Below are 25,171 nucleotides of genomic sequence, written 5' to 3'. Positions count from 1 at the left end.
AAAGCAAAAAAGAAAAAGAAAGAAAGAAAGAAAAGAAGGTATGGTGACTATATGATCGGGCAAGTTCTTGAGCCTTTGTTTCCGGTTTTTTATTTTTATTTTTTATTTTATTTTATTTTTTTTGTCTTTTCTAGGGCCACTCCCGCGGCATATGGAGGTTCCCAGGCTAGGGGTCTAATCGGAGCTGTAGCCACAGGCCTACGCCAGAGCCACAGCAACGTGGGATCCGAGCCGTGTCTGCGACCTACACCACAGCTCACGGCAACGCCGGATCCTTAACCCACAAGCAAGGCCAGGGATCGAACCCGCAACCTCATGGTTCCTAGTCGGATTCATTAACCACTGAACCACAACAGGAACTCCCTTCAGTTTCTTAAAATGAGAATAATGGTAGCAACTTTTCAACATTAATGTGAGAATTAGCAGGAAGTTTTCGGCCAAGTGCTTGGCACAAATTTGTAGCTATTGCGATGCTTCATCCATTAATAAGAGGCGGATACCATCAAAGTAGCCAGATTTTTGGAAGCTTCCATTGTGGCTCAGCGGTAAGAACCTGACAAGTATCCATGAGGACACAGGTTCCATCCCTGACCTCCCTCAATGGGTTAAGGATTCAGCGTTGCCATAAGCTATGGTGTAGGTCACGGATGCAGCTTGTATCCTGCTTTGCTGTTGTGGTGTAAGCTCCAATTTGACCCTGGCCTGAGAACTTCTATATGCCACACATTTGGCCCTAAAAAAAAAAGCAAAAAAAAAAGGAAAGTAGCCAAATTTTAAACTGTGTTTTAATCCTGAAGGTTTCTTAAAGGCTGTCTCCATTTCCATTGTCTCATTATTCAGTTTTTGTTGTCAACTGGCTTGCTGACAAAGAAGCCTATTACTTTTTTTTTTGTCTTTTTGTCTTTTTTTTTTTTAAGGCCCCACCCTCAGAACTCCTGTACTTTTCTTCTTAATATAGTTACTGAATCTTTTTGTGTGAACTATGGGTAATAAATTATTATGTAAAATAGTAAGTGTAATTCCTGCTGATTCTATATCAAAACATGAAAGAATGGTTTTCAAAATTCTGTAACTAGGAGAATACTATGAAAACAATGGAGGGAGTTCCTGTTGTGGTGCAGCAGAGAGTAATCTGACCAATATCCATGATGATGTGTTCAATCCCTGGCTTTGCTCAGTGGGTTGGGGATCTGATTACCAAGAGCTGTGGTGTAGGCCACAGACATGGCTCGGATCCTGTGTTGCTGTGGCTGTGGTGTAGGCTGGCAGTTGTAGTTCCAATTCGATCCCTAGCCTGGAAACTTCCATATGCCTCAGGTGCAGCCGTAAAAAGCCAAAAAAAAAAAAAAAAAAAAAAAAAAAAAAAGCAATGGATTAGGAGTCAATAAACCTGTATTAAAGAGTTCTAGATCTTTCTTAAACTAGTGACAATTGGGCAAGTCATTTAACTTTCCTAAGCCTGGGTTACTCATCTCTAAAATGTTCTGTATTTGCTGTTTAAAAATTTTTTTTAGTGATTTAACTTTAAAAAAAAAAAGAGTTCCTTTGTGGCTCAACAGGTTAGGCACCCAGCATTGTCACTGCAGCAGCTGGGGTTGCTGCTATGGCAGAGGTTTGATCCCTGGCCTGGGAATTTCCACATGACATGGGTGCAGTCAAAAAAAGAATGATTTAACCTTTTCAAAATTATGAAATATTTCTAAAATGTATAAAAATATAAAGAATAAAATAATGAAAACTTTATATGTAACTGCCAAATCTTAACATTTTACCATGATTGCTTTAGAGTTTTTTTTCAAATAAAATACTTCAGATATAGTTGAAGCCTCTGCTCCTGGTCCCCTCACACTTCCCCTCAAAATTTCTTCTGAATTTGTTGTTTATTATTCTCATGCATATTGTGATAATTTTATTAGGTATATATATTGTTTTATTTAAGCAATACATAGAGTTTCTAAATGTTGTATACATAGTATCATACTATACACACCGGACTTGTTAGTCCTTGGTATGTAAACTTTTTCAGTATAAGGAATTTCTCTTTTACTTATAATTTGCTGTTTTTTAAAGGTAATTAATTAATTAATTTATGTGGAAGTTTCCAGGCCAGGGATCAAACTTTGCCACTGCAGCAACCCAAGCCACTGCAGTAACAACATGGGATCCTCAACCTGCTGTACCACAAGATAACTCCTTGTTGTTTGTTTTTAAATGACCTGATGATCGTGTTTTTTTTCTCCTTTTGTTTTTATTAATGTGATGAATTCCATTAATAGCTTTTCTAATTCTAATCTATTTTTGCATTCCAAGAATAATTCCAACTTACTTAGATGTTCCTTCTGGGTCTTAACTTGTATAATTTCTGTAGTCCTTTGTGAATATAGGGTAATCATATTGATGCATCTTTTTTGTTTCTCCTTACAGGCAATTTTTCAGTGAGGTGATTACAGACACCAGGCAGGAGTTGCAAGACTCAGGCACTTTCACCAATCTCCTGAGAGCTTTGGGCAAAGAAAGGGAAAACAAAAAGCATTTCTATGATATTATTGCCAGGTCAGAGTACTTTTAGGTTTATTTGCTTTACTGTATTTTACTGTACTATAAAACTCTTATTGGAAGTCCTAGATTTCTAAAGAAATCAAATTTTTGCTTTTTAGAGAAGATAACTAGAAGTCAGAAATTTGCGTTCTATTCCTAATTCTGCTGGGACAGTAACTCAATTTCTGGGCTTCAGTTATCTGTGTCTACAATATATAAAGTGTACTACAAATGGGTAGTGTATAACCTATGGTTTGTTTTGTCAGTGATAATCTCAAGATTCTAGTTAAGTTCGTGCCATCTAAAAATTCCTGAGTAGCAGTGTTTCTCAAGTTTCAATTTAGTGATAAGAGTTTTTGTTGTCCTTAATGCTAAACACTAAATGTTTGTGCCCCCACCTTATTTTAAAATCCTAACCCCCAATGTGATGGTATTAGGAGGTGGGACCTTTGGTATTGCTTAGGTCATGAGGGTGGAGGCCTCATTAATGAGATTAGTGCCCTTATAAAAGAGATCCAGGAGAGCTCCCTCTCCCCTTCTGTCACATATAGATACAGATGAAAATAGCCATTTATGAACCAGGTAGCAGGTTCTCACCAGACACTGAATCTGATGGTACCTGGATCTTGGACTTCACAGCCACCTGAACTGTGAGAAGTAAATTTCTTTGTTTATAAGCCACCCAATCTGTGGTACTTTGTTCTAGCAGCCCAAGCTAAGATTGTTTTGCTTTTTCTTGTTTGTTCTGTTATTTTGTATTAAACCTAAATAATGGGATTGCTGGAGATAAGCAGAATTCTGTTTCTGAGAGCAAGCAGAAACAACATAGAGTAGTTAGGCTGTCATTCAGACAGTACTAAGTGTGAATTCTGCTCTGCCATTTGCTATTTGTGTGATCATGCCAAGTGTAGTTTGTGTCTTCTCAGAATAGATGCCAACATGAGTTTAGTTATTTATTTATTTTTTTTTAGGGCCGCACCCATAGCATATAGAGGTTCCCAGGCTAGGGGTCGAATTGGAGCTGTAGCTACAGGCCTACACTACAGCCATAGCAAAGAGGGATCCAAGGCAAGTCTGTGACCTACACCACAGCTCATGGCAACATAGGGTCCTTAACCCACTGATGGAGGCCAAGGATCCAACCTGCGTCCTTATGGATGCTTAGTTAGATTCGTTTCCACTGAGCCACAATGGGAACTCCAAGATGAGTTTATTAATGTAAAGGATTTTATCAGGCAAATACATATGTGAGAGAAAATGGGGACTGACCCTAAGTGAAAGAGAGGAAAGGCTGGATAGAAGAGACAGCCCTGCAGTCTAAGGATGGTTTGGCCAAGTCATCAGGGAGCCCTTGAGCCAAAGTCAACCATTAGAAAAGTCATGGGTCTTCCAAGAAAGGAATACCTTATCCTGCCACATGCAAAACTTGTCTGGGAGAAGTCAGTGGGAATTGTGGCCTCCAAGCACACACAGTGAAGAAATTGAGAGCCTAGAGTTGGGGCTGTTGTTAGCTTACACTGCCTGTAGTTGGAGGTCTGTGAAGCACCTTCTCAGGTCCTCCACAGCAAGTTAGCTCCGCTCTCTACATGCATCTTCCTCATCTGTGAGATAGGGATAATGATAGAGACTACCTCATTAGGTTATTGAGAGGGGCTCAGAATAGGAAGGATTCTTTTTTCTCTTCTAGTTCCTCTTCGCTTTTCCTCAGCAGTAGCTATTGTATTTTATTTTACTTTTGGCCATGCCTGCACATGAAAGCTCCTGGGCCAGGTATCCCATCTGAGCCACAGCTTTGACAATGCTGGATCCTTAACCACTAGGCCCCCAGGAAATTCTGCAGCAGTTATTTATTTTTTTAATTTAATGTTTTTTTTTTTTTAATTTTTAGGGCCACACCCAAGGCATATGGAAGTTCCCAGGCTAGCGGTTGCATTGGAGCTACAGCTGCCGGTCTACCCCACAGCCACAGCAATGCAGGATCTGAACTGCATCTGCCACCTACACCACAGCTCACCAAAATGCCAAGTCCCCAACACACTGAGGGGGGCCAGGGATCGAAGCCTCATCCTCGTGGATACTAGTTGGATTTGTTTCTGCTGTGCCACACTGGGAACTCCCTGCATCAGAAGCAGCTATTTTATTTATTTATTGTTTGTTTGTTTGTTTGCTTTTTGGGGCGGGGGGGGCACACCCGAGGCACATGGAGGTTCCCAGGCTAGGGGTATAATCAGAGCTATAGCAGTCGGCCTACACCATAGCCACAGCAACACAGGATCCTAGCCGAATCTGTGACCTACACTACAGCTCATGGTGCTATGCCAGGTCCTTAACCCACTGAGCCTGAGGCCAGGGATTGAACCCAAAACTTCATGGTTCCTAGTCAATTCGTTTCTGCTGCACCACCACAGGAACTCCTGCAGCAGCTATTTTAGATACATTGATCAGCCAGAAAATCCTCCTCCAATTTACTAAAACAAATCACAGTCTTTTTTAAAGTGTTATGGAAAGTTTGCTCCACTGACCCAGCACCATTAGCATCATCTGGGAGCTTGTTAGAGATGCAAATTCCAGGGCCCCAACCCAGACCCAGACCTGCTGAATCAGAATCTCTGGAATGGAGCCCAAGAATCAGTTTTTCAACCTCCAGGCTATCCTTGTATACACTAGGGTTTAAGAAGGACTGCTCTCAACGCAAATTATTCTTATTTCTTCTAGGGAGGAAAATGGAAGAAAAAAGATAAAATCTCTTCAAAAACAGCTACTTAATGTCAAAAGAGAACGGCAAGCAGAAGTACAGGTAAGAATTATCTGGGCGACAAAAAGTTGCTGAGCTATAACAGCTCAATAGAAGTCATCTTTCTCATAGTTCCTGTCATGGCTCAGTGGTTAATGAACCCACTAGTATCCATGAGGACGTGGGTTTGATCCCTGCCCTTGCTCAGTGGGTTAAGGATCCAATGTTGCTGTGAGCTGTGGTGTAGGTCACAGACATGGCTTGGATCCCGTGTGACTGTGGCTGTGGTGTAGGCCGGCAGCTGCAGCTCCAATTCGACCCCTAGCCTGGGTGCTTCCATATGCTGCAGTTGTGGCCTGAAAACACAAAAGACAAAAAAAAAAAAAAAAAAAAAAAAAGAAAAGAAAAAAAAGTCGTCTTTCTCAAGCAAAAAAAAAAAAGTTATATATAAGAAATTATTGTTTCTCCTGGGGTGCCTTTACTGTTGAAAATGCAAAGCTAGTAAGTAGATATTTGGCCTGGAATGTATAAATATGTCCAGAATAGAAATCCGGGAGACCAAACCCTCTGGGGCTCTTAGTCTGCTCTTACTCCTCCCAACCCATCCAACCACATCCAAGAGACGTTGTCTCAGGCAGTCTCTTGTATGCCAAGATCCCAGATGGGAGACTATAGTCCTAGGTGGGACATTAAGCACATTACAAATCTCCTTATACATGATGGTTAGGGTTAATAATGTCATTTGTATTTTATTTCAAATACAGAATGGATTTAATAGGCCTTTATGGTCATTAGGACCTAATTGTATATCTAATTTACTTCTATAAGAAAATGCATCCCAGGAGTTCCTGTTGTGGCTTAGCAGTAACGAACCCAATTAGTATCCATGAGGATGCCAATTTGATCCCTGGCGTTGGGATTAAGGATCCAGCGTTGCCACGAGCTGTGGTGTAGGTCGCAGGTGTGGCTCGGGTCTCAGGTTGCTGTGGCTGTGGCACAGGCTGGCAGCTCCAGCTCTAATTTGACCCCTAGGCCAGGAACTTCCATATGCCACAGGTGCAGCCCTAAAAAAAAAAAAAAAGGAAAAGAAAAAGAAAATTCATCCCAAGTTTTAGGCAAGTGACCTAAAAAATGATGTTTGGGCTACAACCTAGGCAGTTAGAAATAAGTACACATTAGTAAATTTAAAAAAATAAAAATAAATGTTCAGTGTTTATTTAAATGTAGAAATTAGTTCATACTAGGGTGACTAATACTATTAGAAGTTTAGAAAGTTACAAAGTATGGCCTAATATCAGCTTTTCATTGCCCAGCTATTTGGACAAGTTTATGCTTCATTCAGATCAGGGAATCTTCATTATACCCTGCATAAAAGTTAGAAGAATATTGGAAATACATATTTGGAAGAATTGTCTACCAAAGGTCACTAACCTTTCTTCTGAGATATTATCTTTAGGTCTTCCAAACAAATCGGTTAACATCCTTTCTTATTTTCTATTATCATTTTTTGGGCCTTTTTTTTTTGACTTTTTTTAGGGATGCACCTGCAGCATGTGGAGAGTCCCAGGGTAGGGGTCTAATCGGCGCTACAGCTGCCGGCCTACACCACAGCACAGCAACGCCAGATCCGAGCTGCATCTGCAACCTACACCACAGCTCATGGCAACGCTGGATCCTTAACTCGCTGAGCAAGGCCAGGGATTGAACCCGGGGGAACCTCATAGGTCCTAGTCGGATTTGTTTCTGCTGTGCCACAATGGGAACTCCTCTATTATCAATTTTAAAGTAATTCTGGTGTTGATTTTTACTTCATTATCTCTATTAAAACCTTCTGTTTATAGCTGATTTTTTTTTTCTTTTTGGTTTAAAAAACAGACGTTTATTTCTCACAGTTCTGAAGGCTAAGAATTCTAAGATTAAGGTGCTGGGAGATTCAGTTCTTGATGGGAGTGCTCTTATAGCCTGTTTTTTTTTTTTTTTTTTTTTGGTCTTTTTTAGGGCTGCACCTGTCAGCATATGGAAGTTCCCGGGCTAGGGGTTGAATCTGAGCTTCAGTTGCAGGCCTACACCATAGCCACAGCAACGCCAGATTCTAGCTTCATCCATGACCCTGTGACCTACACCGTAGCTTGTAGCAATGCTGGATCCCCTAACCCACTGAGGGAGGCCAGGGATTGAACCCATGTCCTCATGGATGATAGGTTCACTAACCCAGAGCCAGGATACGTACTCCTGAGTTCTTCCAAGATTGACTGATACACTGAAATCAACTGAAATCCAATCAGATTCTTGATTGGATATTATCTCATTTATTTATTAACTTATTTTTGTGAGACTTGACAGGCTTTTACTAAAATTTATGTTGAAATGCCAAGGACCAAAAATAGTCAAGACAATATTAAAGAGAACTTTTCTGAACTAAAATAGCATATATTGGTGCAAGGATTAAAAAAATAGAGCAATGGAGCAATGGAAAGAAAACTATTACAGATTTATGACAGGAGTGTCACTACAGAGCAGTGGCAGGGGATGTTTTTAATAATGATGCTGAAGAAATTGGATATCTATATGGAAAGAAATTCAACTTTACTCTGACATGATACAGAACAAAAGTCAGTTCTATATGGCTATAGATCTAAATGTGAAAGGCTAAAGCATATTTCTAGATAATATAGGAGACTATTATCTTGACTTTGAATGGGGAAAGATTTCTTAAACAGGTCACAAAAGGTAAAGTTACAATGGAAAGTTTGATAAATTTATCTACATTAATACATAAAAGTTCTGTACATCTAAAGACCAGTAAGAGCAAAAAAGCAAACCACAAAGTGGGAGGAAGTATTTACAACATATAATCAACAAAGGGCTTATATCCTGAATATATAGAGAATTGCAATTTATTATTATTATTATTTATCTTTATTTTTTGTCTTTTTAAGGCTGCACTCACAGCATAAGGAGGTTCCCAGGCTAGGGGCTGAATCAGAGCTACAGCTGCTGGCCTACTCCACAGCCACAGCAACACCAGATCCAAGCTGGTCTGTGACCTATACCACAGCCCACAGCAACACCAGATCCTTAACCCACTGAGCAAGGCCAGGGATCAAACCCGCATCCTCATGGATACTAGTCAGGTTTGTTAACCACTGAGTCACAACAAATTAATTTCAGTTCATTAGCCACCAAGAACTACAAATTAATGAAAAAGGGACTGTCATCTAATGGAAAAATAAGCAAAAGGATGAAGAGGCACTCCGAAAAGAGGATATCCACCTGGCAGATAATCATATGAAAATGTATTCAAGCTCATCAAGGAAATGCAAACTGAAACCATGAGGAGACAATTATCTTCCCATTAGAATAGCTAATTCTATTATATTCATATGGTGTTTGGTATTAATTTATAATACCAAATGGTAATGATCTGTAATGGGGATTCTAATCCACTAATACTAAACATTTATATTGGTAATACCACTCTGGAAAAAGTTTGGCATTATCAAAGTAATTTAGTATATACAGGAATTCCTGTCTTGGCGCAGCAGAAACGGATCTGACTAGGATCCATGAGATTTCGGGTTCATTCCCTAGCCTCGCTCAGGTTAAGGATCTGGCATTGCCGTGAGCTGTGGTGTAGGTCTGTGGTATAGGTCGCAGATGCAGCTCAGATCTGACGTTGCTGTGGCTCTGGCATAGGCTGGAGTCTGTAGCTTTGATTGGACCCCTAGCCTGGGAACTTCCATATACTGTGGGTTTGGCCCTAAAAAGCAAAACAACAACAACAAGTAATTTGGTATATACAAATGATGTTAGTGTATTAGGCATACCCTATGAACCAAGAGTTTTACTTATTAGAATCTGTATACATATGTAATCATGTACAAAAATGATCAATAAATATTGCATTACTTGTAGTAGATATGAATGGAAAAAACCAAAATGGTTTTCACACTTAATAATACAGTCATTCACTTGAATACTAAAGTTAAAATTAATGAACTATAGCTACTATATCATAAACTTACTGTGGAGCAAAAATAGTTTAGACGTAAAAAAGACATACTGGAAGTTTCCAGTTGTGGCTCAGCAGAAACCAATCTGACTAGTATCCATAAAGATGCAGGTTTGATCCCTGGCCTCGATCACTGGGTTAAGGATCCAGTGTGGCTGTGAGCTGTGGTGTAGATTGCAGATGCAGCTTGGATCCTGTATTGCTGTGGCTGTGGTGCAGGCCAGCAGCTGTAGCTCTGATTTGACTTCTAGCCTAGGAACCTCCATGTGCTGCAAGTTCAGCACACTAAACTAGCATAAGTTCAACACACTAAACTAGCATTTAAGGATAAATGCTTAATGATAAAACTCTAAGGAAAATTATGATAAAATTAAGAAGAGTAGATAGTTTTACTGAAGAGAGAGAGAATGAGAAAGGAATCAAGAAGGAACTCCTGTCAGTTGTGTCTCTTATCCGCAAAAGTTTACTTTATGATAAATGAGATATACATTTATTTTTGTGCAGCATATTATTTATATAAAAATGTTCTCTAGTCACACAAACACACAGAGAAAAAAAGTAATTACATGTGTGTTATGTGTTAGAGCACAGTACAGGGGGTTATTGGATACCTAGAGGAAGCAGCTTTAACTGAGGGTAGTGAGTCAGGGAAAGACACCCTATAGAAACTGCATTGAAACTGAAACTTAAAAGATATCCACTAGTTTGCTGGGTGAAGAGGAGGAGAAGAATGTTTTAGGCAAAAGGAATTGAAAAACATGTTTGAAGATTTATTATTAAGTCTTCATGATGAATTGACCCTTTTATCATTATAAAATATTCCCATGTCTGGTAATACTCCTTGTCTTAAAGTATACTTTCTTCAGTAAGCCACTCCTTTCTTCTGTGCTACTGTCTACATGATATTTTTCTTTTTTCTTTTCTCTCTCTCTTTTTTTTGTTTGCATTTTTAAGGGCTGCACTTTTCGACATATGGCTGGGGTCCCAGGCTAGGGGTCGAATTGGAGCTGTAGCTGCAGGCCTACAGCACAGCCACAGCAACACAGGATCTGAGCTGTGTCTGCAACTTATACCACAGCTCATGGCAATGCCAGATCCTTAACCCCCTGAGCGAGTCCAGGGATTGAACCTGTGTCCTCATGGATACTAGTTGGATTTTTTACCACTGAGCCATGATGGGAACTCCAGCATGCTATTTCTTTCTCTACTTACCTACTTTTAACCGATCTGTGCCTTTATATTCAAAGCACATCTCTTATAAAAAGCATATCATTGGATATTGTTTTTCTTTTATGCATTCTGACAACCTCTGCTTTTTAATCAGTGTTTAGTCCATTAACGTTAATATAATTATTAATATATTTGTTGGACTTACGTCTTTTTATTTTCTTTTTGTCTCTAGTTTTCATCTTTTCCTGACTTATTTTAGATTCTTTTTTTTTTATTTCTATTTTAATGTATCTGTTGGACTTTTACCTATACCTCTTTACATTTTTTATTTTTTATTTATGTTATTTTTTAATTTTTAATTTTGATTTTTTTGTCTTTTTAGGGCCACACCCGCAGCATATGGAGGCTCCTGGGCTAGGGGTCCAATCAGAGCTACAGCTGCCGGCCTACACCACAGCCAGAGCAACACCATATCTGAGTCGTGTCTGTGACCTACACTGCAACTCACGGCAATGCCGGATCCTTAACCTATTGAGCAAGGCCAGGGATCAAACCTGCAACCTCATGGTTCCTAGTCAGATTTGTTTCCACTGTGCCACAACAGGAACTCCCTCTTTGCATTTTTTAAACAAATGGTGGCTCTACACATTTCTTTTCACAATAGTATAAATATTTCACCACCTCACATAAGATATAAAAAATTTGTATGGTTCCATTTCTTTCCCTTCCTTCCACCACTATCCTTTATTCTGTCTGTCATATACATTTAATACATTTAATGTACACTACAAACGCCACAAGACAACCACACTTGCCATAAGCAGTTGTAGGTGTTTTTAAAACATTTAAGAAGAAAATGATTGTCCTGTACTGACCAAATATTTATCAGTAAGTTTCCATCTGGTGTCATTTGCTATCAGACTAAAGAAATTCCTTTACTATTTCTTTCAGTCTATGGTTGCTCCAGGCAAGTCCTCTTAGTTTTCTTTTACCTAGAAATATCTCTATTTTGCCTTCATTCTTCAAGGATATTTGCACTGGGTATAGAATTTGGGGTTGGCAGATTTTTCTTTCAGCCCTTTAAGGATATCCACTGTCTTTTGGCCTGTCTTTTATTTGTTTTGAGAAGACCACAGTTACTCAATGTATATAATACGTTTGCTTTTGAAATTTTACTTTTATATTTGGTTTCAGCAGTTTGACTATACTGTGCCTATCAGCGATTTTCTTCATAGCTATTCTGAGATTCCTAAATATGTAATTTTGTATCTTTCATAAAACTTGTGAAATTTTCAGCCATTATTCTTTTTTCCCCTAATTTTCTTTTTTTTTTTTTTTTTTGTCTTTTTTGTCTTTTTGTCTGTTGTTGTTGTTGTTGTTGCTGTTGTTGCTATTTCTTGGGCCGCTCCCACGGCATATGGAGATTCCCAGGCTAGGGGTTGAATCGGAGCTGTAGCCACCGGCCTACGCCAGAGCCACAGCAACGCGGGATCCGAGCCGCGTCTGCAACCTACACCACAGCTCACGGCAACGCTGGATCGTTAACCCACTGAGCAAGGGCAGGGATCGAACCCGCAACCTCATGGTTCCTAGTCGGATTCGTTAACCACTGCGCCACGACGGGAACTCCCCCTAATTTTCTTTATTGTGGAAAAATACACCTAAGATTTATCATCTTAACACTTTTTTTTTTTTTTTTTTTTTTTGCTTTTTAGGGCCGCACTTGTGGCATGTGGAAGCTCCCAGGCTAGAGGCTGAATTGGAGCTGTAGCTGCCAGCCTACACCACAGCTCATGGCAATACCAGATCCTTAACCCATTGATTGGGGCCAGGGATTGAACTCACATCCTTGTGGATACTAGTTAGGTTCATTACCACTGAGCCACAACACAATTCACTTAATAATTTTTAAGTGTATAATTCAGTGGTATGAAGTATATTTCATTGTTGTGCAGCCATCACCACCATGCATCTCCAGAACTCTTTGTAGCTTGCAAAACTGAAACTGTATAGCTATTAAACAATAACTCCCCATCCCCCCTTCACCCAATCCTTGGCAACCACCATTCTACTTTCTGTGTCTGCAATTTTTACTACTAAGTACCAAAATAGGGGTAATTGTAGTTTCAGCAGAAGTGCTTCCCCTTGTTGGAGGACTTGAGTTAAAGCGAAATGTGGGAGTTGCACTTCTTTATCCACTAGAATCCTTTTACCTATTTAGTCACTTAGACTTTCTTTAATGTCTAACTAATATAGCACTTAAATCCATAAAGCCTTTTCCAGAAAACCTCACTCCACATAAATAATTGTTTTTTGGTTGTTGGAGTTTCTTTTCTTTCTTCTTCTTCTTTTTTTTTTTTTTTTTTTTTCTTTTTAGGGCCACATCTTTGGCATGTGGAAGTTCCCAGGCTAGGGGTCGAATTGGAGCTACAGCTGCTGGCCTACACCACAGCCACAGCAACCCAGGATCCAAGTTGTGACCTACACCACAGCTTACAGCAATGCCTGATCCTTAACCCACTGAGGAAGGCCAGGGATTGAACCTGAAACCTCATGGTCACTAGTTGAATTCCTTTGTCGCTGAGCCACTAGGGGAACTCTGAGTAATTATGTTTTGATTCTCACAGACTCCAATAGTGTTAAACAATTATGTATTCATTGAATAGCATCCATACAAAAGCATACTTTTTAAAAACTCAAGAGAATGTTCTGGTCAAGTTTATTTATCAAATTGAACATTAAGTTCTTTAGAGTAACAATATGAATATCAGAAGTATAGGGTTAAAACACTAAGGAATCTCTATGGGAAACAAGATATTACATTATGTAACTGTTTAAAAGGTTCTACAACATTGGTCTATAATTACAGTTGCCAAGTCTAAGACATTTAGTTTTGATGCTGTTGCCATGGGCCTCTGATTACTCTGGTTTCTCTGTGATTGCCATTCAGCACAAACCTACAGCTGCCATGGTGGCAGTGTGGATATAAAATGCTTATAGGCTATGATGGTAAATCTTCCCAGTGTGCAACAAAGAGCTAGCCTAGGAGCAGTGGGCTATAGGCCAGAGGACTTCGAGTGTATGAATTCTTCTTAAGACTCTTACTAAAAGAGATCCGCCTTCACCACAATCCACCGTTATAGCCCTGTTTGTCTATGGTGTCTGGAGCTTTCCCTAGGATCGAGCATGGACTGATGCAGCATATTTGTGGGTTTTCATAGCAGAACAGACTTTAGTTACAAATCCCGAAAGTACCTTCAGATCTAGAGGTCTGGACTTACCATTTGAATTCAGAGAAGCATTATTTAGTAATGGAAAGAAGCAGCCAACCAGTTAGAGTTAATAAGGCTCCAATGGCTGGCACAACATTGTGAGCCAAGGGCTTTTAATGGTAGTGTCTGTTTTCATAATTGAACACAAAGAAGGGAAGAGAGTTAGCAGTTCCAGAAGTTTTTGGAAGTTGGAACTAGTCTTACACTTCAGGCTGCCTCTGTGGTTGGATGGAAAAAGGAAAATGGAAATGTGGTCTATGAAAGTGATAAAAGCCACAGGAAAAAAATATAGTTCTATATTAAATTTACATTTATATTCACCTGCCTCTGTCTATAATTAAGAATACTGGCTGATTCTATAAGAGTCTGTGAATAAAACTCTGAGCTAAAGAGTCTTCCTTTCTAAAATGCAAATGGGAGTTCCCTGGTAGTTCAGTGGGTTAAGGATGCAACATTGTCACTGCCTGCGGCTTGGGTCACTTTGTGGCGTGGGTTTAGCCCCTGGCCTGGGAACCTCTGCATGCTGTAGGCATGGCCAAAAAATGCAGATGAAGCATGATCAAGTCCAAACTTCTAAAGTTCCACCCTCGCATTGCAACCGCTGCTTTCATTTCCGTTTGAACTATTCCTTTCCTAATCATACCAGTTTCCTCTTTCCTTTCCTTTTATAATAAAATTTCCATACACTTCACTGTTTTGGATAATCTCTTTTGAGTAAACTTCTTAAAGGTGATACCTAAAACTGTACACACTATTATAGATGTCTAATCACAACAGAAAATAGAGGAGGATTTTTTTTCTTATATAAACAGTATGCATTGCCTCAGATTGCAGTAATCTAAACAAACACTCCAAATGCTTTTTGCAATATCGTATGGCAATGTGCTGTCATGATTGTGAAGATTCTGATGACAAACCATTAGAAGAAGCACAGTAAAGGAAGACTCTGAGAAGTCTTAGGGAAGACAGGTACCTTTTTATAATGCTGCTGCTACAACTCCCAGTGGTGGGGCCCTAACCTCAGGTTCTCATGGTGGAACCTGAGTAAGCCTCTAATGAAGCTGTTGAAGACAAGTTAGGTCTTCACAATTCTCAACTTAGAAGATTCTTCTAACCAAAATCAGGACTTTAGTTTCATCTGAAACTAAAACAACCTGGACTTTTTTTTTTTCCCCAGGTTTTTAGGGCTGAACTTGCGGCATATGGAAGTTCCCAGGCTAGGGGTTTCTATTGGAGCTGCAGCTGCTGGCCTACATCACAGTCACAGCGACACAAAATCTGAGGCGATTCTGCAACTTACACCACAGCTCACAGCAACACTGGATCCTCAACCCACTGAGCGAGGCCAGGGATCGAACCCACATCCTCATGGATCCTAGTTGGGTTCATTGCTGCTGAGCCATGACAGGAACCCCATAATAAACATTTTTTAAATGAATATTGAGGCCTAAAAATTGCCGAGCACTTATTACTGAAAAGACCAGGTGTTACAAGCGTTGGTGAGGATGTGGAGAGAAGGGAACCCTCATGTATTGTTGATGTGAAAGTCCCTTGGTGCATAGGATTTCAGCTATTCCACTTCTGGGTATTTATCCAAAGAATATGAAAACATTAATTTGAAAAGATACATTGTGCTTTATTCACAATAACTAAGATGTGGAAACAACTTAAGTGCCCGTTGCCAGGTAAATGGATAAAGTAGATGTGAGATTTGTGTATACATATATATACACAGTAGAATACTACTCAGCCATAAAAAGATGAAATCTTACTATGTGTGACACATGGATGGATATTGAGATGATTATGCTAAGTAAAATAAGTCAGAGAAAGACAAATACCGAATGATTTCACTCATGTGGAATCTGAAACAAACAGAAATCCCCAAATAAATGAACAAACAAAAACAAACTCGTAGAAAAGAGCAGTGGTTACCAGAAGGGGCAGGGGTTGTGGGTGGGTAATGGGTAAAGGGGGGTCAAGTGTAAGATAACCTGTGGAAACTAGACTTTTTGGTGTATACAGAAGTAGAACTATTACAGTGTACACAGGAAACTTAAATACTGTTATCAACCAGTGTTAATTTAAAAAAAAGTGAAAAGAAATTGCTAAGAACTTTGTACCCTGCATAGTGTTTTCACACATATTGTTAATTAATCCTTATAATTACTTGTTAGGATATTTCAGGCAGGGTAGCTATTAATGTTTCTGTTTGAACAGAGGTAAGACTTGGGGAATTTGACTTGGCCAAATTCACACAGCTGGTGGGGCTTGGGTGGGAAGTTAAGCCTTTTGATCATTTAGACCAGTGCTCTTTCCACCAAAATGTGATAGTAATGGGAAATCTATGTAGATACAGAGTGCTCAATGAGTGTGCTAGGAAAGAATCTCAGAGTCCTGATGCTTAGGAATACTTATCTTTCATTTTCATTTTTACCATCCATGATTGTCATATAAACTTCCCATAGTGTGATAGTAGAAAAATAGATCCAGTTCCTTGTTGATTTATAAATACAGAAGGTACGCTTAAGCCACTGACTGAGCTGAATGGAGGTAGAATGTATTTTGATTTAGAAACCTGGTCTTACCTCCGCAGAGTCGGAATGAATATATTGCTCACCTCAAGGACCAATTGCAAGAGTTGAAGGCGAAAACCAACATGGAGAATCGGTACATGAAGAAAAACACTGAGCTGCAGATTTCCCAGACCCAGAAAAAATGTAGCAAAACAGAGGAGCTCCTGCTGGAAGAGATTGAGGTAATCACTATTAATTAGGAAGGAGCCGGGTAGATGGCACCCAGCTGCCACTCCTAATATTGCCTCAGCTGACAGCAGAGGAGGAAGAGGGAGACTTTCCTGATTTTTGCTCTCTCTCCAGCAACCCTGACATTTCAGGTTAAAAACAAAAGCAGAATGAGGACTCGCTTTTTTGCAAGCAGAGATTCTGATGCGCTGTAGCCTACAACTGCTGGATTTTTGTAATGACCTTGAAAATTGGTTCTGCTTTCTTCTCTTGGTCACTTTATCCTCATTTTATAAAACCACTTGCCATTTCTCCTGATCATTATAGGGAGAAGGCAAAACAAGATACTCAGTAAAAACTCAGGTTTTTGCTATTGTTTCCTCACCCACCCAGTACCTTTCACCCTTTTCTTAATGGAAATACCGGCAGTTTCTCAGGGCTACTTGAGATGCTTTCTCTCAAACTTAAGTCCTAAGTTTGCCCCAAATAAAACTTAACTCTCAACTTTCCAAAAAAAGAAAGAAAGAAAAAGAGAAGGAAAGACAGAAAAAACAGAAATACAAAATCTAGAGAGCTGATCTTCATTCACACCTAAACTTCTAGAAATAAGAAGTCACTGTGAAAAATAACGTGAGAAAGAAACAGAGGTGGACCCTCATTAGAGGAGGAAGGATGATCTGCTAAAAGACCAGCAGGTGGGCGGAAGGAGCAAACGTGAGTCAAGCACTTGGTGTGTGTGCTGAAGGCGGGCTCCTATCTCTGAGCCCCCTGTTTATTGGAAAGCTTACTCCCCAAGTGTGGCTTAAGACAATGACAACAAACTTTTTTCTTGCACTTTGGAATTTCCTTTTGTAGACCTGAGAACCTCGTGCCCTCGAAGCATTGTTTCTCTCCTGAAATTGCATCACTTTCCAGGCAGTGGGATTAGGGTCCTTTTGCTCAGGGTGCTTGTCTAGCACAGGGCCAGCCCCGGCTCAGCCACGCTGTGAACACGGATTGAATTGAAGGGAATGGAATTGCTGCTCTGGAGCAATACTGTGAAATTTCTAGGATCCCAGCTGGTAAAGAAAACCTCTACCACTGTCACAGCTGCACCCCTTATCTTTTTTTTTTTTTTCCGCTATTTTAGGGCTGCACTCAACCTGTGGAGGTTTCCAGGCTAGGGGTCGAATCAGAGCTGCAGCTGCCGACTTACACTACAGCCACAGCAATACCAGATCCTGGCCACATCTGCGACTTAGACCGCAGCTCACAGCAATGCTGGATCCTTAACCCATTGAGTGAGGCCAGGGGTCAAACCCATGTCCTCATGGATCCTAGTCCGGTTGGTTAACTGCTGAGCCACGAAGGGAACTCCTACACCCCTTATCTTGAGGACTCACTTCCCAGCCCTGCTGGGAAGAAATCCTGATATTGCATTTGTTGTTCTCACAGAAACTAAGGCTGAAAACCGAAGAAGAGAACCGGGTTCATGCGGAGATTGAAATATTCCTCAGAAAGGAGCAGCAGGTGGGTTCCTGCAAACTTCCTTATCCTCTGATGTGTTTGTGTCCTGGTTATAAAATACCACGGACAGCAAAAAAAATTTTTTAAGAAAAGTCAACCATAATTCTACCAGCCTCATAAATGAGCTGTATAGCCCATGTTTTCTTCCAAAGTTATCCATCTGGATAAATATTTTATAAAGCTGTAATTTGAGTACAGGTAAAATTTTGTCCTTTATCACTTAGCATTATATAAGAAACTGTTTTCTTCTTCCTATATTGCTTCATAGTCATAATTTTAAGATCAATTTACTGATTTTTTTTAAATTATAAAAATAACATTCTTAGTTGTGGGAAGTTTTTTGTTGTTTTTTTTTAATTGCCATTTGGGAGTCCCTGTCATGGCTCAGTGGTTAACGAATCCCACTAGCATACTCGCTCAATGGGTTAAGGACCCAGTGTTGCCATCAGCTGTGGTATAGGTCGCAGACACGGCTTGGAGCCTGCATTGCTGTGGCTGTGGTGTAGGCCAGCGACTACAGCTCCGTTGGACCCCTAGTCTGGGAATCTCTGTATGCCGTGGGTGTTGTCCTAGAAAGACAAAATTTTTTTAAATATATAAAAATAAAATTGCCATTTGCTTTTTTACTCTTTTTTTATTACAGTCTCTTTGTAAAATAATTTTAAATGGTTTAATAATATTCCATTGAATGATTATGCCATAGTTTACTTGTTACTCTTTGGGATATTTATTTCCAAAGTTTCATTAGTATAATAATGCAGTATTGAAAGCTTTGCCCAAATAATTCTTTTCTTCATTGCAATTATTTACCAAAAGTGAATCTCCGGAATTCCCACTGTGGCTTAGCAGTAACAAACCCGACTAATATCCATGAGAACACAAGTTCAATCCCTGGCATCTCTCTGTGGGTTAAGGGAACCAGCGTTGCCATGAGATGTGGTGTAGGTCCCAGGTACAACTAGGATCTGGAGTTGCAGTGGCTGTGGCTCCGATTTGACCCCTAGCCCAGGAACTTCCATATGTCGTGGGTGTGGCCCCCCAAAAAAAAAAGTGAATCTCAAGCACAAGATTGTTAACTCAGACTGATATTTTATGACTTTTGATAAATATTGCTAATACTTTTTATTTTATACGGCAATGTATGCAGACACTAATTTCAAGATATCCTCAACAGAACCAGCTGTTTTAGATGTTTTTTTAATTTGCTAATTTATTTATTTATTTTTTTGGCTTGCATGTGGAAATTCTCAGGCCAGGGATGATTAAACCCTTGCTACAACTGCAACCTGTGCCACAGCTGCAGCAACACCAGATCCTTAACCTGTTGCATCACATGGGAACTTCCTTAAAGTCTGCTAATTTAATGAGTTGTTTTATTTTGTATTTTTTTACTTACTAATAGAGCTATTTCCCATGTATTTATTGACTCATTTTATTTCTTCTGGTGTGAATTATATGTGACTAAAATGGTTTTAGTTAATCTATCCAATACTAGTAACAAACCAAGCCTAAATGGAGCCTTTCAAAATATCCCTTTTGGATGAATAAGGAAAAAATTTCCAGCTCAGTCATGATATAGCCTGCCTTTGAGAAAGCTAATGAATTTTCAGTAAACAGTTCCCAATTTGTGGTTGAAGAAAATAATTTCTAGATGCTATCTCACAGGGCTTTACTGAAAAAAAAAAAATCAATAGGCTATTAGAATCAGGATCCTGTACCCCTGTAATTTAAAGATTATATATGATGTTACCTGTTTCAAATGTTAGAAGTATAGCAGGCATTTGATAACAGTCAGATGAGTTGGTAGTGAATGGATGTGGATGCATGAAGTCAGTGTTCCCCAGGGAGTTCCCGTCGTGGCTCAGCGAAAATGAATCTGACTAGAACCCTGAGGATGCAGGTTCGATCCCTGGCCTCAATCAGTGGATTAAGGATCCAGCGTTGCCATGAGCTGTGGTATAGGTTTCAGACTCAGCTCGGATCTGGCATTGCTGTGGCTGTGTAGCATAGGCAGGCAACTATATCTCCGATTCAACCCCTAGCCTGGGAACCTCCATATACCTCAGGTGCATTCCTTAAAAAAAATAAATAAGTAAAAATAAATAAATAAATAAAAGGAAGACAAAAGTTAGTGTTCCCCAGATCTTCAGCCTAATAACAAAAGCTATACATAAATACTTTTTTTTTTTTGGTCTTTTTGCTATTTTGTTGTTGTTGTTGTTGTTGTTGTTGCTATTGTTGCTATTTCTTGGGCCGCTCCCGCGGCATATGGAGGTTCCCAGGCTAGGGGTTGAATCGGAGCTGTAGCCACCGGCCTACGCCAGAGCCACAGCAACGCAGGATCCAAGCCTCGTCTGCAACCTACACCACAGCTCAGGGCAACGCCGGATCGTTAACCCACTGAGCAAGGGCAGGGACTGAACCCACAACCTCATGGTTCCTAGTTGGATTCGTTAACCACTGCACCACGACGGGAACTCCCCATAAAGACTTCTTAATGAAACATTTGAAATAGTAGAGAAATATATAGATTTTCAAAAGTGAAAGCTTGCCGGAGTCCAGCTCTGGCGGCCAGGGATTGCACTTTCCCTGAAGGAGAGGGACAGCGTCGGCGAATGCACACGGATACAGCCTCTTTGTCCCTTCTTTCAGGGTGCTGGACTGCTCAAATTTTATTGGCATAAGTGGTTGATTATATAGACAGTTTCTAACTACAGATTACATCTTAGTGTTAAAAGTACATTGATTAACTTTTACATGGTACAGCAGCTATACATTATGTTATAAGATCTTTGTTTTAACTAAATTTAGTGAGTACGATTTAAGGGCAATTAGGTACAATACATCATGTGGAAAGGAGGAGACAGTACAAATTATCTCATGGCCAGTCAATCTCCGCAAGTTGAAGAGGTCACAGACATAACAAATCTTGTTTTTAGATCAGTGCTTATCTTTAAAGTGTTTATGGTAGGGAGACAGTATGAGAAACTATACACCAATTTAACTAGTTATCACTTAAAACCTTCTATAACTCATAGCTAGGTGTCTTTTGGTCATGAATAATATATGTCTAACTTCTATGAACCTCATTAAAATCCTAACTCTAAAATTTACTGTATAACTAGTTAGTAGATAAACACTATGTTTCAATTAAGTTGGATTTAAATAGGGGAAAGTCCTTCAGGATGAAATTCTTATTATATTATTGTTATAATTTTGTTAAATCACAAATCACCACAGGAAAATAAGAAAGGAAAATAAGAATAATAAGTAAATAATCAGGAAAGACTGAGGAAAACAAGTGAATAACAGAAAAGACTAAGTCATCCATGGAATAATCCCCACTCCAACGCAAAATGGAAATTGTTTCCTGGAAAATTTAGTTCCCCGCCAATGTCAGCGGGTGAGCCTTATTGTCTTCTAGGGCCTGTCCTTGGAATTGTGTAGTGCAGGCAGGCATCCCCTTGTTTAGGAACCCGCCCTCGGAATTGCACCGTTCAGACAGGCCCCTTTTCCTGATTAGGAGCTTGCCCTCGGAACTGCACTGTTCAGACGGGCCCCTTTTTTGATTAGGAGCCTGCCCTCGGAATTGTACCCGTCAGGCAAGCTCCCTTCCTCGGCTCCTTATATCTTCTCGGCTCCCCACAAAAGCTCTCTTAATTACTCCACTTTCCAAAGATTTCTTCATATCTTTTTCTTTTTATATACATACTTGTCTATGTACCTAAATACTTACTAGTTTTGTCTTTATGGGTTTTTTTTTTTTTTTTGTCTTTTTGCTATTTCTTTGGGACGCTCCCGTGGCACATGGAGGTTCCCAGGCTAGGGGTCGAATCGGAGCTGTAGCTGCTGGCCTACGCCAGAGCCACAGCAACGCGGGATCCGAGCCGCATCTGCAACCTACACCCCAGCTCATGCCAACGTCGGATCATTAACCCACTGAGCAAGGGCAGGGACTGAACCCGCAACCTCATGGTTCCTAGTCGGATTCGTTAACCACTGTGCCATGATGGGAACTCCTTTATGTTTGTTTTTGACATAAACAGAATCATACTGTATGTATTTTTCCAGACCAACTTAAAAAAAATTTACTTTGTCTTTGATGTTTTCCAAGGCAGTACAATTGCTATATAATACCCCATAGAGGGGTTATACTGAAATTTAGGTAGCCATACTTCTGTCAGTGGACATTGTCTCTAAGCGCATTGTATATGGAAAGGCTATTCATTTTTTAGATTTGTTTTAGATTTCATCATTTTAGATTTCTTATGTCCTCTCATATAGGTTTAATGGTTTTTCAGTTGATTCATTAGGATCTTCCAGGTAGAAAATCTCCTACAGACAACAGTTTTATGTTTTATCTTTCGTTCTTTATATGTCTCTTTCCATTTTGTGGCTTATTGTATGGATAGAATGGCAAGTCTGATATTTAGTTGTAGTAATAATGGGACACCATTTTTCTATTCTTGGTTTTAGTGGTTTTTGAGTCATTATTGCATACACATGAATTCATAGTCATGTCCAGTTTTTCATGTGCAAGTTAGGGCATCATTAGGAAAGAATAGGGCCCTGCAACTTGGAATGGGAACAGCTGGTTGGACTCAGATGTACATCATTGACAATCTTGAACCCCCTCCCCCGGTCATTGTAAGCCTTTCTTGCCTGTGGAAGTAGCCTGCCCTCCTGTGCCTGAGGAGATGAATCTTCCTTCCCCTGAAAACCCTATGATAATAACTTCATCTGAGGTAGTTGCCTTGAGAAGGGATGCTGACTCTTCAAAACCTAGTGCAAACACCCTGTTTGTCCCTGGATCAATCTTAGCAGGTTCCAGGTTGACAGATAGCTCAGATAACTGTAACTCAGAAGGAAATAGCTTATACTCCAAAAGCATTACAAGACTTTACCATTGGCAGGCACCTGGGAGACATGCGTGGGAATGGATTCTAAGGGTATTAGACCAAGAAAGATGGAATTAACACTAGAACAGGCTGAGTTCATTGATATGGACACACTTTACTAGAAATTTGGGATCTAATGTGTTAGATTGGGCAGCTATAGGTGACTAACAGCTTTCTGGGTTGGTTAACTGAAACTTGGACTCAGCTGTGGCCCACATTTAATAAAGATGCCAGAACTTCCTTGCTAGGACCTGGAGGAGAGAATTCAAAGGCTTAGGGACATAGGAATATCAGAGTGAATTTATCAAGTGTGACCTAATACCCACCCAAACACCCACCTCTAACTAGTTTCTGTGGGACAGTCCTTCCCAGAAGACACTCCTTTAATTCATTAGTTAGGGGGAACACCTGCTTCCTTGAAAAGCCTTGTGGTTGCTTTCTTATGTAGGCTGGGTAAGATTTCAGAGGGGATGATGGGACCATGGAGTGCTGGAGGACACGTGGCAGCACTTGACTACCAAAGAAAAGGTGGCTACAGCTGCCATGGAGGACGCAGGGAGGCACTCATAATCAGAGAGCCTTGACCCGCAGGGATGTCTGCAGTGCCCAATTAATCATGGTATCCCTGGGAACAAAACTGATGGGCAGCCTGATAAAGTATATCTTGATTTATATAAAAGAAAAAAAGTCCAAGCCGAGTAGCCAAAGACCTGATTTGAGTCACCACAGTGCAGAGTCATGGACTCTCATCCAGTTTCCAGACTAAGTAAATGCCCAGAGCCAGAGCCCCTGAGGACGAACTCTGCCGCACTGTGCATCTTTCTCTAAGCCTTACTCAGGGGACCTGTGGCTACTTACTAGAGTCACTACACACTGGAAAAAAACATCTAGATCTTCTGAGTTTATTAAACATTGGCTCTGACTTGATGCTCATTCCTGGGGCCTCAAAAACAACGCTTTGGCTCCTACTCAAAATGGGGGATTGTGGTGGTCAAATGATAGATGGAGACTTGGGTCTGATTTGCTCTGGTCCCCCTTGTTCTGTGGATCCACTCCGTGGTTATTTTCCGCAGTTACTGAACATTTGACTGGACTAAACATACTTGGTAACAGAATTTCCACATTGGCTCTCTGATTCCTGGAATGAAGGCCATTATGGTAGTCAGGCCCAGTGGAAGTCTCTGGAACTTTTCGTCCCTACCAAGATAGTAAAGCAGGAGCAATGCTGTACATCTGGTGGAACTGCAGAACTCAGTGCCAACATCAAAGGCTTCCAAGTGAGGCTAGCAACACTTACCACATCCACACTTAACTCAGCTGTTTGGCCTTGCCGCTGCTTGATCCTCGAGAGTGACTATGGACTAATGTAAATGTAATCAGATGGTGACTCCAACTGCAGCTCCTGTTCCAGGTGTAGTATCTTTACTGGAGAAAATCTTCAATGGCCACTGGCACTTGGTAGGCAGCTATTAACTTGACTATAGCCCCTGTCTCCAAAATTGTTTGAAAAGAGCTCCACAAACAGTTTGCTTCTACCTGGCAAGGCCAGTAGTATACCCTCACAGTCTCATATCAGGCATGTGTCATTTCTCCTTTCTCTGCCATATTATGGTCTGCAGATACTGCTGCTTTGACTTCCCACAAAACATCATAGTAGTTCACTGCATTATGTTGATTGTAAATGATGGAAGGAAGAAGCAAGGATTTTAGATCCTCAGTAAGACATGTGAATTGGAAGGTGGGAGACAAACTCTATTTTTTGTACTAATTCTGTATCATTATGGTCCAGTTTGGTGACAGAAACCACATCAATAATTTGAGCAGGAACTACTTAACAAAAGAATCATTGACTGTTAATAGGAATTGGCTACAAAGGAGGGGTTAAAGAGAACTCTAGGGCTGAAGGACAGTATCCAAGGGAGGAATAAACAGATGTTTCCTTTGTTGCCCTGGGTCAGAGCTGGTTTATAAGCCAGTAGGATGCAGCTGGCAAGCAAGGAACTGTGAACTGTGTCACAAGCAAGAGTCCTTTTGTATCACAAAACTTGCTTGAGAGAGAGTGCCACTGAGTGTCCCACACCCATTCCACTGTCACCTGTGCCTCCGAAACAAAAGAGGAAACTCAAAACTGGAACCAAAGGGAGAAGCTCCTCTGTTATGCCCCTCCAGCGCCCTCTACTGACAAGGCTGAACATTGCATCAGTTTGCAATGTTTGACGGCAAGCACTCAGTTTCAAGACTGGTCAGTGAAGGATAATTTGGAGTTGAGAGGTAATAAATTGATAACTGGCATAAGC

At 40.3% G+C, this 25,171-nt stretch overlaps 1 protein-coding gene across 2 annotated transcripts in view; it reads left to right on the top strand.

The window, feature by feature from the left end:
- Positions 1-25,171, top strand: part of IQCG (IQ motif containing G) — a 48,075-nt gene that overhangs the window by 12,023 nt on the left and 10,881 nt on the right. For both annotated transcript variants that reach the window (XM_021070200.1, XM_021070199.1), the window contains exons 5-8: positions 2,425-2,553; positions 5,254-5,335; positions 16,323-16,484; positions 17,905-17,979. In XM_021070200.1, the coding sequence (XP_020925859.1) occupies positions 2,425-2,553; positions 5,254-5,335; positions 16,323-16,484; positions 17,905-17,979 (448 nt within the window). The remainder of the gene's footprint in view (positions 1-2,424; positions 2,554-5,253; positions 5,336-16,322; positions 16,485-17,904; positions 17,980-25,171) is intronic.

Source organism: Sus scrofa, chromosome 13 (assembly GCF_000003025.6).
Source record: "Sus scrofa isolate TJ Tabasco breed Duroc chromosome 13, Sscrofa11.1, whole genome shotgun sequence".
NCBI lineage: Eukaryota > Metazoa > Chordata > Mammalia > Artiodactyla > Suidae > Sus > Sus scrofa.
This window is presented reverse-complemented; position numbering and strand designations above follow the sequence as displayed.